Here is an 18641-nt window from a genome sequence, read left to right as displayed (position 1 = left end):
ATTAGCAATGTTCATGCGATGCTGTTTTTAGTCGCAATTGAGCAATTTTGGTACGAATTTCGCGGCGACCCGAAGGAAGGAGTTCGGGCATCGCCCTCGGAATCTGGTTTATATCTAGCCCGTACGTCATGGCTCCACTTGTTCTCCACACTCCACTCTCTCACTTGCTTAGCGATTTTGGCATAATCCTGTCCGGACTTGCCATTTTCTGCTCGTTCGTGGCTGTTGCTCTTCCTCTCCCTGCTGTACTTCCGTCGGTCGCGGCTGCATGCTGCTCACGTCCAGGCTGCGCACCAGGCCCTCGGCTCATGTGACTTTTAGGCCGACCGACGGGTACTTGGCGTAATCCCTTTCCAGGGCCGCCAGAATTGCCAGCGCATCAGGATCATGCTCGGAATGGTCGATAAATTCGGCCAGCGTCCTTCTCATTTCCTCTACAAGGCCCTCTAGCTCGATGCCTAGGGCCCTTGCGATCGCCGGGAAATCGTCCTTTTTAAGGTTATACAACCATGACTTCCCCATTCTAAATCTAAAACATTTCTTAAATAAGTACAACATATTCAATCCTAACCGAAAATTAATAATTTTATTATTGACCTTTATTAAAGTCCAAATAAATACAAAATACATAGTACACTTTTTAAAGAAATAATTGTATTATTTCCTTTAAATAACATTTGTTTGTAATTAATTGACGCATCATCGTTTTCTGAAAATAAAATGTACATTAACAAGATGTTAAGTATTATTTGTATTATGTATTTTAATTTAACTGATTAAAGAAGTGGATCCAGTGTGTCCATTCGCTGCGGTTATATGTTTGGGGATGTATCATTATTTTTATTCAGGGTTTGACCGCTTAGTGCACAATCCATTCGGGGGTGACTGCGCCGCAGAACAGGATTTATCTATGTGTTTTAAAAATTACATTTATAACAATAATACTTTTTGGGCGAGTTTGTAGGCATACCATTGGTGAAAGTCATCTTTGGAAGGCTCTGCTGTGGCGTCTGGAAGCATCATGAATGGCTCGTCAGAATAAACTAATATTTGAATTCTCTCCGTGACCAGATTTCTTTCCAATTCATCAGTGACAAAGCGTATATCATGAATGAACTTTTCTACAACATCAGCGCGACCAATCCTGTCAAGGGCTTCAGATATAACATTTCCACTGGAAGTAGCTCCCTGCTCTAGCCATAGCTGCAACATAGCCATGCTTTGCTGAACGATGTGGTCACGTATGTACTTTGCTTTGACAAGCTCGATATCGGTCTCGGAAACACCCAATTCAATTGCTAGCTGAGGCCAGTCGGCTCCTATGGTGCTGCATATGTCGAATAACGCAAGGTCGATCTTCTGAATTAGTTCTGCGTTGCTGAGGTTTTTCTCAATCTCAAAATTGGTAGTTACCTTGAGATTTGGTTCAGCTGTTACTAAATCTTCTGTGCCAGCTTTTTTATCTGAATAATTCATATTATTATTATGAGGTTTACCAATCTTTTCAACACCATCCTTTCTCAAAGTTGTTGCATCTAATGAAACATTTAAAGTGCACAGTGGATTTTGTGGTGCTTCTGAAGGTCCAACTTTCGGACCAGTCATAAAACAAATGCGACCTTGTGGAAGTTCCGGATCTTTAATGTGAGCAGTAAATGAAAGCCGATTTTCGCAAAAGGCATGGAACTGGGTATTTAGCTGGTCTCCTGTTTTAAGAACTGGGACAAGGTTCCCAGCAAACTCTAAGTAAATAGTCTGATCCTGCAACACTTCAATATCTCTGCTTTTTGCAATCTCTGTAAAATATTCTTGCTGTTCAAGCGTTTTTTCCTCTTTATCGTCAGTCATACAAAACACTGAAAACTTTGCTTCTGTTCTAGAGATTCGTTTTGCAAATACTACAAATTTAACAACAAACGGAACTTTGGCTAAGTGACCGTATAACTCGGTTGCCATTCGTCCAGCATCTACAATACTACGGCAATCCATCAGCCAAAAACGGGCAGAAACAGTAGTCGTAAATGTTATACAATCTTTAACAAATGACAGAGGAGTTGATCCAGTAACGTCCTCCCATGTTGCACGCGTTTGACCACCAGAAATGGAACACAATAGTCTCAGAGTAGGTGAACCTGGATTCCCATTGCCATAACCTGAATTTACCATACCCTTGGTATAAGCTTTTGGAGTGGGAATGGTCAGTGTGATTGCCTTGTGAAATTTTCGACGGCGAGGCTCCACAGTGACTATTGGTGAAACAGCAACACCTTGGCCGAGTAGCTTAGAGCATTCAACCAAGTCAACTGGCTGCGCCTGAAGACCGACTCGAATTTTCTTGGTCAAGGCATGAGGTGGAAACATAGCTTGAACCTGCGGTACTGCCGTAGAGCTAACAGTTCCTCCATCAGGTCCGATCGCATGCACCTCTTGACGAATACGCGAAACGACAGCAAAAAAATGCGGAACACTTTGCGTTACTATGCGTATGATCCGGTCTGTTTTCAGTTCTTCTGTTCGACGAGAATCGTCACAGTGTTTATTGGCATCTGAAATTGTTGCGTTACTCTCATATTGGTTATGTTCCTGCCAAGTATCCCCATTATCGGACCGCAAAATAATGATTTCGCGCTCGTTCTCTCTTATCGTGCCAAAGTGAGGAACCTCCAGTGTTATCGGACTAAAAATAATTAATAATAAAGTTATTAAATAGGACTATTTTGGAAACTAAATTGTTCACCTTGAAAACATTTCCTTAACAGGGGACATCTCTAGTATACGACTTACAAGTGCCTCGCCCTCCATTAGGGGAGGAGGATTGGCAACCCTATGCGGTTTAACATAACGACAAGTTATACGTGTTGGTTCAGAGCAAGCTTTTGGTGGAACGATAATTCGGACACCACTGTGACGATATCCGCGCATAGATCCACCACGTGCATCTACCAAAAAAGACACGAGAAATCTATAAAACAAAAAAAATTGTACACTGTATTTCTAAAAAATATTAAAGATAAGTATCGGTTGCTTACCCTAAGTGAACCTGTGGACGAACAATAACGACATTATCGGATTTTCGTTCCTTTTCTGTGGCATCCAAAAATTTTTCTTCCTTTCGTAGTATTTCTATGAATTAAAAACCATTTATCTTATGTTACGTACACAAATCTATTACCAAATATGTACAGAAAATTATATATAAAACATAAGTGTTTTTGTTGTTTCGGTTTCTTTATATATAGGGCGCTCATTTGGGCGCATACACATTTCTACCATGCCGAAAGTTTAAACGTTCTTGAACTACATCTTAAACTACTCCCCTTACAAGTATAGAATGCAATATTCAGAATGCGATTGAAAGGAGTTCAAATTATGGTTTAAATAAATCGGACAATTATGACAACACTATGTCATATGAACCAGAGTCGAAAATATAGAAAATGAATAGAAAAATCGTGATAGTTCCATGTTGCTTTGCCTTTATGTACTTTGTTCGGAATATTTATTACCTGCAAGGATATAAAAGCTTCAGATTACCAAACCTTTCTTCCGTTCTTGTTTTTATTATGAGCTCGATCCTAACAACATCGCCGATAGGGTGGGTGTACTGTATATTAATTCACTAGTATATCGAGTTTTCTCTTCATTTTCTAATAATGCGCAAATACATTCGATACAAATTTTAAGAAATTCTAGTTTTTCTTACCTTTTTCTTGAATAAGCGGATCCGACATTTCAAACTGATCATGTTCGGGATTTGTGGTATCGAAGTTTTGGTTATCCCGACTAAAATTCGCTTTAAAATCATCGTTTGCCATGTATTTATAATGATTGTGATCCAAAAGATCATCGCCAGCTTCGTCATCGGAATCGGAAAGCATCGTTTCTTGCATAACCTCTGGGGACCATACCTTGATTTTATCTTCAATAACACCAGTATTGGTGTTAACTACGGATGATTCGGTGACAATTTTCAGGGTTTCCATTACTGTGATATAGCCAAGGTTACTTGCAATATGTAGTGCAGTTTTACCGTTCTGAAAGAAAATTATTTAAATAGTAAATCACGGTTTTTACATAATTCATAGTTTCATTATCATAACCCTAAGGTATGCGGAATGAAATACGAACAAAATTAAACATGTTCGCAAAAGTTTATTAGTACTGATAGAGATAAACCAAACACACGATAACTAACGGTACTATTCCAGATTTCATTACAATAAATTATAGCTTTCTTGAATGTGACTAGTCGCGGTAATGTCTCAGAGCACAGCAGAGCGTCGAAATTTGATTTGCACATATTGTGCAAATACCCCATCTCAGCCAAAAATTCAATTTTTCATTACTTTTCGGCTATGGGGTTCAAGAAAACTTTTATTTATAAAGTTATTTCGGATATACAGAGTGGAAAAAAAATGGAAAGAGCCCCTGGTTCCGGGAAAAAATGTGCACTACAGAAGTCTCAAGTTAGAGCCAAATTAAAGGCTTCAATTGTGGGTCGCACAGCTAAATCGTATCTTGCGCTGGCAAAAAAATACAATGGAAGCGACAAAACTGTAAAAAAATATATAAAAGAAATGGGAGTGATAAAATGTTCAAAAAAAACTGTTCCTAAAGTTTCAGATGCCCAGAGAGAGGCTATTAAACAGAGGCTGCGTGCGCTTACTAGAAATTTGTTTTCTGCAAGCAGTTCTAAAGTTTGCATAATGGACGATGAGACGTATTTTACAATGGAGGGTCATGAATGGACTCCAAAATATTACTTTAAGCTTCCTAATACTCAACCACCAGAAAATATTACTCAAATAACGAAAACAAAGTTTCCTGAAAAGGTTTTATTGTGGCTGGCCATTAGTGAGAATTCAGGAGGGCTATGCGCAAAATATCCAAAAATCTAAGGAAAGCTGCTCGCTATGGTCATGAATATTTTTTATAAAATAGCTTAAGGTCTAATAAAAAAAATATAAAAATTTGAAGTTTGTCGGACATAGAATAAATTTGTTATTTGTATTGCACAATTTGTTCGTATTATTTCCATGATCTGTCTTCAGTCATAACCTTTTTTAGTTAATATGGGCTATCGTTGACGACATTTAACAGCTCTTGAGCGATGCTCAATCAATGGTTTTTTTGATAAAAATATAGCAAAAAACCGACTAGCATGCAAAACACTTATAACCTTCACGCCTTTCAAAAAAAAAAAAAAAAAATAGCCATTCACTTGAAATTTAGTACAGCTGTTCGAAAAAAGTTTATCAACAAAACAACCGATTATCAAAAATACGTTGCCCGAGAAATTTTAAGTCACCTTACTTTTTGAACTTACTTTTTTCTCTGCTCATCTGAGCAACAAGAAAGAATGGACCACCATGAAGGAAGTACACTCCATGGCGAGTCACACTATAGCATGGTATACGGACGGGTCTTTAACACACCAAGGCACTGGCCTTGGAGTAGTAGGACCACGAATCAAATACCATGAATCGTTAGGCCAATACACCAGCATATTCCAAGCTGAAGTTTGCGCCATAGGACGGTGTGCAGAGCTCAATATGAAGCGTGGGTACACAAACAAGGACATTGCGATCCTCTCGGACAGTCGAGCGGCTATTACTGCACTATGCAGCAATAGAATCACCTCGAAGCTGGTACGAGAAGTAAGAACAAAGCTGAACCTCCTGGGCAGCAACAACAGGCTGTCATTAAGATGGATTCCAGGACACAAAGACATATCCGGGAATGAACTAGCCGACAGGCTAGCAAAACTAGGGGCGGAAAGACCCCTTATAGGACCCGAGCCTTACTGTGGCATAGGCAGACACACAGTCAAAGATTACCTAAGAACAGAAGAGGTACATATGAGGCAAGCCTGCTGGGCAGACACCACAGGCCAAAGACAAGCCAAAACCCTCATCGTCAATTATGACATGAAGAGGTTTAAGAAACTTATACTACTAGGGAAGAACTCACTTAGGATAGTGACCGGTTTACTAACCGGACACTGCAAACTAAGGAGACACCTATTTAATATAGGGATTACAAACAGGAAAACATGCAGGTTCTGTGATAGCGAGGATGAAACCTCCCTACACATAATATCAGATTGCCCAGCACTAAGTAGCCTGAGGTGCAGAACCCTCGGGTCCAGGTTCCTTACACTTGGGACCTCTGGAGGCATCGACCCGATAAAGCTCCTTAACCTCATCGAAGGAGCCGGGCTGATGGGTGAGCTCTAAGCTCAGATAGGGGGTACAATAGATCCAGTTGGGTCGAGGTAACCTTTTCCCCCCCCTAATAATAATAATACTTTTTGAACACTCCGTGCAATAACTACAAAACTTTTGATAAAGTTTATCGAGGTAACATTAAGGGACACAACTTGAGAGAAATTTAAAAAAAAATCGATTCGGTAGATTACACCTTTAAAAATAACATAATAAAATTTCAAATCGATATCTCAAATAATTTTTGAGTTATAGCAATTTAAAGAGCAGCCGCTCTTATAACAGTGCAAATCCTCATTTTATCTTCAAACGAGTTTTTTTCTCGAAACAAAATAATTTCTTGTGTAGAATAAAAAACAACTAACTTATTATTTCCCTTCACCTTCATCATCATCATCATCATCATCAACATCAACATCATCATCATCATCATCTGCATCCATTTTGGACTGATCGTACCATTCAACATCAGGCTCATATTGGAATGCTAGCAGAAAAAATTAATTTGATTTATGTGCTCGATGTACCTGTTGGCGTTGTGGGTCATTTCTGCGTCTATTGACAGTAAAACGGTGTGATTGTCGTTGTTCTAATCTTCGTAAGTCATTGCGTTCAGCTCGAGAATCTTCTGGTTGTTTTCGACGTAACTGCGCCGTGTTTACACGCATATGTTTGTTCTTCAGTTCTTTGGGTTCTTCTACTTATCATGCTTCTAGATCTAATTGTGTTATGGCTCAAGTTAGCCCCTTTGCGTTTTGTTGGACAAAACACACTTAAAAATAACTAGTTGAAATAAAACTCGTGACACGTGTTGATAACTTTTGAGGTTGCGTAAATCAAAATTGAACTACGTCACTAACTTTCCCTGTCCTTTACTGGATTACCCTTAACACTTGGAAGGTTGAAAAACATATGTTGTTTGATTCTCAGACCTACCCAATATTCTCACAACATATCATAAGAATCGGTCTAGTCGTTTTGGAAGAGTATGATATCAAACACTGGGACACAAGAATTTTATTTATTATATATACTTACATTTGTTAGTGCATTCGGATTCGCTTTATGTCGTAGCAAAAGATTAATTATCATTACATGTCCTTGCTGAGCAGCTTGATGCAGTGGTGTGTAGCCAATATTGGTAGACATTTCAATGTCAGCATCGTTTTCAAGCAAAAATTTTACAAGCTCGAGGTGACCATAGTGGACTGCTATATGCAGGGGAGAATAACTATTTTTAGTGAGTTCCGAGATGTTAGCACCATGCTCCAGCAGAATTTGGGAGACACGAACGTGACCCCCCTGTGCAGCCAAATGTAATGGGGTCAGGCCGTTTTTGGAAGCCACATTCGTAGCGCCATGTTCCAGGAGTAGTGTGACCATATCATAGTGGCCTTCCTGGGCTGCCAAATGCAAGGGAGAAAAGCCGCTTTTGCTTACAGCATTAACATCTGCACCGTGTTGCAATAACTGCTGGGCAATTTTTAAATTGTTCTTATTGGCGGCTATGTGAAGTGCAGTTTGCCCATTTCGAGCGCATAACTCTGGCAAAGCACCATTCTTTAGGAGCTCTTCAACCACTGGCTCATGGCCATAATGCGTGGCCACGTGCAATGAGGTCACATCATTTTTTCCCTGAAAGTCAACCAGAGCTCCCTTTTCTAGTAATATTGCCACTATATTTTGCTTGCCGTATTTGCTAGCCAAATGCAACGGCGTGAATCCTTTTTTGGTAAAGACATCTAGCTCCGCACCATTTTTCAATAACAACTGGACCACATCTTGGTGCCCTTCCTTTGCCGCAATGTGAAGGGCCGTGTAGTTGTCTTCAGTTTTAGAATTCACTTTCGCTCCATGCTGCAGTAATAACGTAATTATATTAATATTTCCTAATCGGCAAGCCACATGTAGGGGTGTTTGGCCTTCACGAGCTACAGCATCCACTTCTGCGTTGCGAAGCAAGATTTGAACAATATCCGTCTGAAATAAATCAACATTACTGACAGTGTCTGACAATATATTTTTTGACAGTACCTGATTGGCCCGAGCGGCCAAGTGCAGTGGTGTTTCTCCGCGTACGGTCGGTATATCTGGGCTCGCATCGTGTTGTAGTAAATATATAACAATATTCATACATCCTGAAAATTAAAGTTATTTATATATACTTCATAATCTTATTTCGAATGTAATATAATATATAGTTTTCCGAGTTTTATGAAATTTGTTTTAGATTCACAGCTAATTAAAAAACTTGATACTCAAAAATTAATGATCGTGTTATAAAAAACAAAGACAATCATTTTATTTTCTTAATTTCTATAAAGATTTTTCAATCTTTCCAAAAGAAAATGACGATACCATTTTATTTCCATTAATTCTGTATAGAATGTTTGATCTTTCCTTTGACGGCTATAGTAATCAGATTTTAATAAAAGTTAGTTTGAAATTAGAAAGTAAAAAAAACCCATCTGAAAGAAATTATGTCGATATGATCAAAAACCACGGAGTAATCATTTTTTTTTTTCATTCGCTCAGATGGGCGCTATCTGACATAGTAGACCGATCCGGCCTGGTCCGACTTATATACTGCGTGCAATAACTGCACAACTTTTGGTAAAAATTCCGCAAGACAGCATTGAAACTGAAAGACTAGTTTACATAGTGTAGTAGGATGTTTACCTACAATACCCACTGTACCATAGAATAAGAATTACAGTTAAAGACCAGAGATGTATAGCCATCTCTCTCGCTCTCATATAATAGAATAGAGTAAGTTTATGATTATGTATTGCAAGCTCGATCACGCGGCTGAACGAGGAGAAGAAGGAAGAGAGAAAAAGGCACTCAGTGCCTGGCGATTGAAAGGAGCGGTTGGTTATAGAATAGAATAAAGTTATTGAAATTAAAGCACAACCTCGACATTATTTAACTACTACAATAGAAACAAACAGATGGACAGACATACAAGTCTAGATCGATTTAGACGGTGATGCTGCTTAAAAGAATATATACTTTATACTTTATGTACTGCGTTGCAAACTTGTGACTGATATTTTTATACCTTCTGCAGGAGTATACAAATTTGTTAATAACATCCGGCTATAGAACATGTATAATAACATTTTTTTAAATCACTTGTGTAGCAGGATGGCTACGTAGAGTATATGTATGTATGTGTAAATGTTTGTATTATTTGTAAGTGCGCATTATTGTGAAATAGCTTTAAGTAGAAACGGGAAAGATCGTGCGCATTAATAAGAAACAGCATAGGCAGCTGCACGCTCTCTGTGCTCTTGCTCTTGCTCTCGCTCTCTCTCTTGCGCTCTTGCCTCTCGCTAAAACGAGGGTTGATCGGGATCGCAAGAGTGGAGAAGAGTCAGTCGAACACCAGTAGTTGAACCATCGAGAAGTTATAAAGTCAAATAAAGAATATTAAAAGTGAACTTGACTGTGTTGGTGTTTTACTGGGATATACATTCACATCCCTACACTTGTACTTACCCATGAAACTAGCAACGTGTAGAGGCGTCAGACCAGATTCGGTAGTTGCACCAACGTTAGCTCCGTGTTTAATAAGAAGTTCAACAATTTTTATGCGATTCTTTTTGCAAGCAATATGAAGAGGAGTGAATCCGTTGAGCGCCCGAGCATTTGGATTTGCTTTGTTGTCAAGTAACAGTTTAGCAACTTTCACATGACCACAGTGAGCAGCCACATGAAGTGATGTTAAATAATCCACGGTTGTTTCGTCCACTGGCGAGTTGTTTTCCAAGAGTAATCGAGCTGCTTTGTCGTGCTCTCCCTGGGCAGACATGTGAAGCGCTGACAGTCCGTTTTTGGTTTTTGTCAAAATAGGAGCGTTGTGACGCAACAATATTTCAATGACTTCAACATGGCCTGAACGAGAGGCACAATGAAGTGGAGTTAGGCCGTCCCTAGTCGCTGCATCGATTTTTGCTCCCCGCGAGAGCAACAAGCTGCAAACTGATGTTTTTCCCCATTTGGCTGCCACGTGTAGTGGGGTAATATTATGTTTGGCCACATAGTTTACATCAGCCTTGCTATTCAAAAGCAGTTCGGCTATGTCTACGTTGCCGTAATGAGCGGCAATATGCAAAGGAGTGAAGCCAGATTTGGAAACTATATCTGCATTGTTATCGTGTTGAAGCAATAGTTTGGCCGCATACACGTCGTTCTTTTTGGCTGCAATGTGAAGTGCTGGAAGACGAACCTTACCGCGAACATCGCTTTCAAGCAAAACAGCCACTATTTTATCGTGTCCCTGCTGCATTGCTACAGCAAGTGGGGTGAAACCATCTTCGGTTGATAATGACGGGTTTGCTCCATTTGCTAGTAAGATCCTACAGCAGTTATCGTGGTTTTCTTGTGCGGCCATGTAAAGCGGCGTAAAACCAGTTAAAGACTGTACATTTACATTAGCTTTAGCTAAGATAAGCTCGTTAATAACCTCTTGTTGGCCTGCCAAAGATGCGATGTGTAGGGCAGTGTTTCCTTTTTTGGTAGCATTATCCACGTTAATGCCCCTTCTTAGCAGCTCACAGCAAATATCTAGATATCCGTCCTTTGCAGCTAGATGAAGTGCATTTAGGCCATTCTAAAATTATAAACAAACCATTGACCATTAGTTTTCTCAATTGTTTAAACTTAATAAAAAGAATATGGAACACCTTTATGTTGTGTATATATATTAGCAAAAAGGCTAAACAACATCAAAGCTGTGATGAATTTAAAAGTTTTTTTGCGTTCTTTTTTTTCCTTTTTTAAAACGGCGAAGAAGTATGTTGTGAATATTTTGTACAAATTTTCAGTCATTTATGGTCAAACTAAGGGAGTTACAGGATCTTAAACGCCCGAGTTTTGACGTATTGTGTCGTAGAAAAAAAAAACTTCAAATCAGATAACTGTCGACCGTTACTCGTTGTTTGCAAATAACTGTATTTTCCTGACTCTTTACGAAAAGACTCAGAGAGCAACCTATTTATGGGGTCCTGAATGACCACGCTCGCGCTCAGAGCGAAACCGTTATTTTCTATTCGGTTTTGTTCTGGTTGCTCTAAGACCGTTATGTCGTGTTCAGTGAAGCGAAAGGTCTTTTGCATATGTATTGGTACACATTGCACGTATAGGCAAGCAAATCGTTAAGGGTCGGTTTTTTTTGTTTTCGTTAAGCTTTGGTTGTTTATTTTGAATCTGCTCTTACGAGACTAACAAAGCTTTCGTTCGCTCTCTGCGAGCTCGCTCCGTCTTCGCCAACCTTCGGTAAGCTAGGCTTAAGCATGATTGTGGAGAGGTAATAAGACATACGTTGAAATTGAGTATAATCGAGCGCACGTATTTTTTCTCGTTTCGTTTATGCCAAATAAATTAATTAGCCACCCAAAGTTTTCGGTTGTTAATATTTAGAAAAAATAAAAAGGGGTGTGTCCAGCCTACGCACGACAAAAGTGAAACTTCTTCATCACTACTCATTTTTAAAATTGAAATTCTGTAGGAAACCGAATAAAAGCCTTTTTAGACGCTTAATTTTAGAGGTCTCGAAATGTGCTGGCGACTCTCAAAAGTTAACAAACCGATTGATAAGAAGAAGAAGACAAATACATATCGATATGTGTTTTCATTTCTAGGTCAAATAAAATGGATAGAAATTATGGTGCCAATTAATATCTGTATGCAACCTGTTCGATTTGAATTCCTTTTGACATTCACACCTCTCACCCCGTTTTCAACTTATGCTCTCAACTTTGTGCGAGCGCGCTGAGAGCGAGAAAGGATAGAGGAGGATAGAGACATCGTTCGTCAGCGGTTAGAAAGGGATGGGGATCCTCGCTTTTTCGTGACGGTCGAGAAAGGATAGAGACATCGTTCGTCAGCGGTTAGAAAGGGATGGGGATCCTCGCTTTTTCGTGACGGTCATGAATCGGTTTTACTCCGTCCCCGAAAATCCATAACGCGCATAAAGAAGTTTCACTTCAAAACTCTTCTAAATTTTTAACTCTTGAATTACGAATTAAATTGGATCAAAATCGGACAACTATCTATAGATCTATATGGAAAATAAATAGAAAAATCCTCTATAAGCTTAAGGTTTTTAAAAGCCTTGTTTAATATAAATATAGATAAGCCAGAATTTAAAAACACTTCCTTTTGTTTATTTTTTTTAATTTTTTTTTTTTTTTGATTTTAACTTACCGCATTGCAACTGTTGATGTCCGATATCTCACCACTTTCTATAAAATCGATCACTCTTTTTAAATCCCCGCTGCGCGCAGCTCGTAAGAATGAGATAGTTGCGTCATTCTATAATTGAAACAGAAGTTTTAAAATAATATATATTGAGGAAAAGTTAGGTGTTAAGCCTTTCCAAGTACAAAAGCCGACAGTATTTATACTATTTCACGTTAATATAAACGGAAAAGAAAGCTTCGGGTAGCCACTGAAAACTTTTTATTAAAAAAAACCATTCTTGTATAATAAAAAAACAACGATGTGTTATATAGATTATCGATCTTTCCTATGGTTGGTCTATAATAGGACGACTATATCATATAGCTGTCATATGAACAATAGTCAAAATATGGAAAATTAATAGAACAATAGTCATAGCTTCAATGTTGTTAAGCCTTTAGGTATTTTGTTTGATGACTTCAAGGGTAAGCCGAAGCTAGCTTCCTTTCTTGTTATAATATGGTGTTTTCTAATGACTCTTGAATTTCGAATTAAGTTTCATAAAAATCAAACGACTATATCATATAGCTGTCATATGAACAATCGTTGAAAATATAGAAACTTAATTGAAAAATCGACATAGCTTCGATGTGGTTTAGCCTTTATATATTTTGCTCGACATATTTGATGAGTGCAAGGGTGTATAAGCTAGCTTCCATTCTTGTTTTTGGTTTAAGTTCTATTTTAATTTTTCTTATTTTTAAACAATACTAACAAAATATAAAAATATAATTAAATGCATTTTGATCTGCTTTACTCTTCACAGTGACTAAAAAAAATCGAAACTTTTGTCGGAGCCAAAATTCCCCGCGTTATTACCTGGAAAAAATATCTAAGAAGAGTCTGTGAAAATTTCAAGTCAATCGGTCAAGCCGTCTCGGAGAAATTTTCCTCACCGACTTTGAAAACATGATTTCGAGAAAAACGCATTTAAAGTTTTGGCTACATTATGAACTACGTAGGAGACGTCTTTAATAATAGGCTCGTTACTCCAAAACTATTTTACGGGAATAATTTTCAGACAATATTTTTAAATATATGTATATAGATTCAAAATTAGTGAAATTAGTGGTGCTTGTTGATAGAGTTATCACTTCGAACCGCGGAGGAATGGTTTCGACGATTCAGAGACGGTGAAAACGACACCATTGATACGCCAGCCGACTGAAGACCTGTGACAACGAATACTGATCAAATCATGAAATACATAGAGTTGACCGACACGTCGTGACATCGCCCAGTGACAATGTGAGTAAGTCACCAACAAATTTTTTACCATCTGCAGAAAGCTGGATACAAAAAAAAGCTTGATGTTTGGGTGCGGTATGACTTCACGCAAAAAAAAAAAACCTTTTGGACCGAATCAACGGACTCGCGACGAAAAATGGATCACTTTCGACAATATCAAGCAAAAACGCCATGGTCGAATGTGAGGGCCCCAGGACCGATCAACATGTGAGGGCTTTTAGCGGTTCGAAATTATTTACATTATCCAAAAATATTAAGCCTTCAATTCGTTTTATTTATTTATTATCACAATTTTATCTTAGTCATCTAATACAGCGTAGAAGAGTAGAATAAAACATAAATAAATTGTTTCAAATTGCATCTGTGTACAGTAAAAGCAAACGTATTTTCGAATTTGTATATTAAAAAGACATTTTACGCCATTTTCATTCGCAAAATTCTTAACAATATCATGAAAAGTATCAAATGAACCAGTCGATCTTCTTCCATGCTCGAAAGAAGTCGACTTTTGATCAATTTCATTTTGGAAAACGATCTTTCACATGTACAATAAGTCCCCATCATCGCTAGGTACAAACGCAACACGATTTCTGCAATAAAAAATTAAAAAAAACCTATTTGTTCGCATTTTTTGTGAGCCGGTATCAACGGCCAGGAAGGTTTTGCTGTGTGTTTCGTGGGATTGGAAGGGAATAATCCACTATGAGCTTTTCCCATATGGTCAGACGCCATATACTGCGAACAACTGGCCCTCTCAAAACGCAATATGCCAACAGGAAGAGGGAAGAGTTCCACCTGAACAACGCCACCTACTTCGTTGATGACTCGTCAGATAGCTTGGATAGGAGGTTTTCTCGCATCCACCAAGTGCCAAGTGATTACCACCTGTTCTTGTCAATGACGAGCGCCCTCGGTGGTGTAAAGCTTAGCTTTAAAGAGACTTCGCAAATTAGTACTATTGTGAAGTTTCCGTCTAGATGAAAACAGATTGTGGAACAAAATGTCGCGTATTTGAAGTAAGTCCGATCACTGTAACACTTTTTAAACCGCATTGAATAAGAAGCAAAAATTAGAAGGAAGATATTTGCAAAAAGCAAAAAACATGATTAAACAAGAACATTAGTAATCAAATACAATAACGCTAAACAACATCGAAGCTATGTCAATTTTTCTATGAGGTTTCTCTATTTTCGACGATTGTTCATATAAAAGCAATATGATATAGTCGTCAGATTTTTACGAAATTTAATTTGAAATTCAAGAGTCATTAACTCTATATTTAAAAAATTATGATTTTCTGATGAAAAACAACGAATTTATCTTGTTTTCCGTTAACTTCCGCTATTCTATAAGGATTTCGGTCTTTACTATGGTAGCTACATTATATAGCTGTCTGATGATTATGCATTTTTTTCTCTATTCAATGGTTTTTAAAAAACTTGATGTTCTAAAAATTATTTCCGTGGGATAAAAACAACGATGTTAGAATTTTTATTGAAAGTTGTGTAGTAATTGTTTGCAGTATATAAGTCGGAACAGGCCGGATCGGGCGACTATATAGGATAGCTCCCAAGCGAGTTTTTGAAATAAAACTTCTAACGCCGTTGTTTTTGATCAGATCGACTAGATTTCTTCCAGATGGTGTTTTCTAACTACTATTGAATTTCGGATTAAATTTTATCAAAATCGGTTAACTCTATCATATAGCTGCCATGCCTATCGGACGAAAAACAGCGATGTTATCATTTTTTTTCGTTCATTTCCTTTAACTCTATATAGACCTTTCGACCTTTCCTTTGGCAGCTACAGTAGTGGCCACGAGTTTAGCACACTATGCATGCCCCATTTTTGAACTTAAATATATTCTTTCCCTGGAGATTTTTGACCGTATTTATTTAATGTACATTTGCTCTATTATTAATTTTGTGCCATTCGCTTTTACCGTTTTCTTTTACCAAGCCATGCTCTCCACGTGCCATGCTCTCCACTAAGGCTTCGGTCACGCATTGAGCGATGAGCGACGCTCTCTCGAGCGACGTAAAATATTAAAGCTTATGAGAATGCATTGGAGTGGCCACGCAGCCGCTGAGCGACGAAATGTAAACAATGCAAAAAATATGCGCGGAAACATTAATTTCTGCTGTTCAAAGCCGAACCGTTTTATGGAACGACACTCATAAAGTGTATAAAAATAAAAATACATAAAAGTATATAAATAAAATAAAAATAAAATCAATCGATTAATGGGATGAACGCAAAACCTACGCCTTTGTATTCTTTTTAATTGCCTATATTTACTATAACGGCTTTCAAACAGATTTCGTAGAACCTCTCTAGAATAAGGCATTTCTAAAATGTTTACAACTAATCATCTCGAGTGATGTCGCTCAGTGCGTGGCCACCTCCCTCAAAGCGATCGCTCATTAACGTCGCTCGAGAGAGCGTCAATGCGTGGCCGAAGCCTAAGGCTGCGCATCACTTCTGGGGAATGTTGTTCCACCCATTTTGGATTGCAGTCCACAATTCACTCAAATTCCTGGGTTTTTCGGACAAAACATGGTTCTCAACATCACCCCACAAGATCTCAATAGGATTGAGATCCGGAGATTGAGCAGGCCACCATAAAACATAAATTTTATTCTCCTCAAGGCAACTTTTTACTAGACGTGAAGTGTGCATAGGGTCATTATCCTGCATAAAACGCCATTTCAAAGGCGAATTGGATTATTATATCCGTCATAATTTTTTTTTAGATCTAGCTATCTATTTTATGAATAGGGGCCACACCATGCCAGGAAAGGGCAGCCCACACCATGACATTTCTTCCACCATGTTTGATTGGCTTTAAAGTGTATCGTGGGTCATTATGCTTCTGTGGTGGCCGCCAAACATATGTATCGCTTTCCATCAGATCCAAATCAAATTTTACAGGAGAAGCTTTTTCTTTTTTTTTTTTTTGTATTTCGGTATTTTTGTGCGATTGCAGTATTTCCTTGCAAATGAAAAAAAAATTGTATGGACATACGATAATTTCGCGCGCACATTGTAACATACGATAAAATTGAAACTTAATTTTTATCGGAACTATAGGGCTTTCAGTTATAATATTTCAGAGGGTAGTGAAAAATCAGGTGCCTAAAAATTTTGCATTAAAATCTCAATTTCGAAAAAAAAACGACCTACGATACTTTCGCGGAAATGCGTCGATATCTTATGCATTAATACATATGCTATACGATAATTTTTATTTTATATAAAAATATAAATTAAAAAAACATGAGCTAAAAACTGAAAAAATTAATTTAAATGCCCGTCTTCGACCAAAAGTACCGTAAATATTGCAAGTTCCGCGAAAAAGCACAATATTCTATTTGTTGGCTCTGCTCTCATCTCGCTGTCGATGCTTGTGCTATTGTTACAACTACAAATAGCGTGTCGCGTATTTTTTTTGCTATCGCTATTGCTCCGTGCTCCGACGTTCAGTGCTACAGAGCAGAGCAGAGAGCATCCGTTTTGATTTTGTGCTCTCTGCTATGCTACAGAGCCGATCGAAAACAGAGCAATAGCGGGAGCAAAAAAATACTCTGATGCTGCATAGCATTTTCAATCACTGATTTCGACCGCACCCGCCCGCACTATAATCCGACATTTAACTCGATATCTTCTAAATGGTGCGAGAAATCGAAAAATTTTAATTATTTAAGTGTTTACTTTGGGCCAATTAACAAAAATATGTCCTCAAATCTTGGCTCCCCGGTTTTGATTCTAATATTCCAGCTCTTAAAGTTCACCAGATTCGGAGTCTTTTTTCAGAGAAATAGACGGACACACATACATACATATGTAGATCGACTTGTCTGAAAGAATGTTCAAGAATATTTTTATGTACATACATACATATGTATATCCCGACCTCATTACGTTCTTTTCAACAATTAAAGTAAGCCAACATTTCTCCAACAAGTACAACAAGTAACGGTAAATAAATGAATGCACGCCAAGAACAAAGTTCCAAAGTTCTTCAAAAGTGCTTCTGGAAATGCCTGGAAAATCATTTTCACCGGACAACCACCAATTTGAGTTAAATTTTGACTTAATTTGTCTGTACCAATAAGACTAAACAGTGCTAGCAAGATTATACAGCAGGAAACGCCCACGTATCATTGTGTTTACATACTCATGAATAGCTCAATTTTATGTTTGGATATCTAAAAATAGTAACAAAATAATGTTATTTACCTGTTGAAAATGTCCATTCATTTTGTCCAGGGTTGTTTCATTCATATTGATTGTTTGAGCACAATTTACAGTCCTAAATGTTGTATCTTCTTGTTCCTCACCCAGTGTCATGATTGAGATGCCACCACCTGAAAAATCATCAATCAAAGTTTGTTTTCATTTTATAAGGTGAATAAATGTTTCAATGTGTTAATAAAAAGGGTTTTCTTTTTTAAACAAATTTATGGGACTTATGCCAATATATGCATATAATAACATCCATTTTCCATATACATATACAATTGCTTTTTATATTTTTGGTAAGGACGGATGTATGATGTCATCACTGAGTGTTTACTTGTAAAAAAAAAATAACAGTTCCCAAAAATATAATATATCGTTAATTAAACAGAAATGGTATTTAATTCGCTTTAGCTATATATTTACATACAATTTTAAACGAATGTTTAACTATTTTTCGAGAAAGTAGTTCGATTTATAATACATTTATCGATATTACCCATATCGAAATTCATGTAGTAATTAATGTAGAGTCGAGGTACACCATTGGAAATATCGATGCATCGATATTTTAATGTTTTTGGTATCGGTTACAAGGTTTTTTTAAACCAACTAATACCTTCATCCCACACTGTCATTCGTGTTTTACTACAGTACTGCAGTGCAAACCTATTCCTACCCTCC

General features: G+C 37.7%; 1 protein-coding gene across 2 annotated transcripts; it reads right to left on the bottom strand.

Moving 5' to 3' along the window:
- Positions 1-564: 564 nt before the first annotated feature.
- Positions 565-18488, bottom strand: LOC108098403 (ankyrin-3). 2 transcript variants are annotated; one of them, XR_001771838.2, is made up of 12 exons: positions 18388-18488; positions 17958-18085; positions 12435-12542; positions 9726-10839; positions 8259-8362; positions 7263-8204; positions 3704-4034; positions 3030-3123; positions 2738-2962; positions 971-2677; positions 774-908; positions 565-709 (listed from the first exon to the last, which is right to left on the bottom strand). XR_001771838.2 is itself a non-coding variant. In XM_017201284.2 (11 exons), coding segments are annotated over exons 2-11 (4737 nt in total). In that variant the 5' UTR covers positions 18069-18085; positions 18388-18488; the 3' UTR covers positions 565-907. The 2 variants fall into 2 exon arrangements, 1 of the variants encoding a protein (XP_017056773.1); XM_017201284.2 differs by having other exon boundaries at positions 565-908.
- Between the last annotated feature and the right edge of the window lie 153 nt (positions 18489-18641).

Source organism: Drosophila ficusphila, unplaced genomic scaffold (genome assembly GCF_018152265.1).
Source record: "Drosophila ficusphila isolate 14025-0441.05 unplaced genomic scaffold, ASM1815226v1 contig_220, whole genome shotgun sequence".
NCBI lineage: Eukaryota > Metazoa > Arthropoda > Insecta > Diptera > Drosophilidae > Drosophila > Drosophila ficusphila.
Note: the sequence above shows the minus strand (reverse complement) of the source record. Positions and strands in the feature narration are given on the sequence as shown.

Coding starts and splice junctions, on each gene's coding strand:
- LOC108098403 (XM_017201284.2), bottom strand. CDS start 18,068: ATGACACTGGGTGAGGAACAAGAAGATACAACATTTAGGACTGTAAAT. Junction 10,840..12,434: donor ACATCAACAGTTGCAATGCG/GTAAGTTAAAAT, acceptor TTATAATTTTAG/AATGGCCTAAATGCACTTCA. Junction 3,124..3,703: donor TCCGCTTATTCAAGAAAAAG/GTAAGAAAAACT, acceptor TTTAATTCATAG/AAATACTACGAAAGGAAGAA.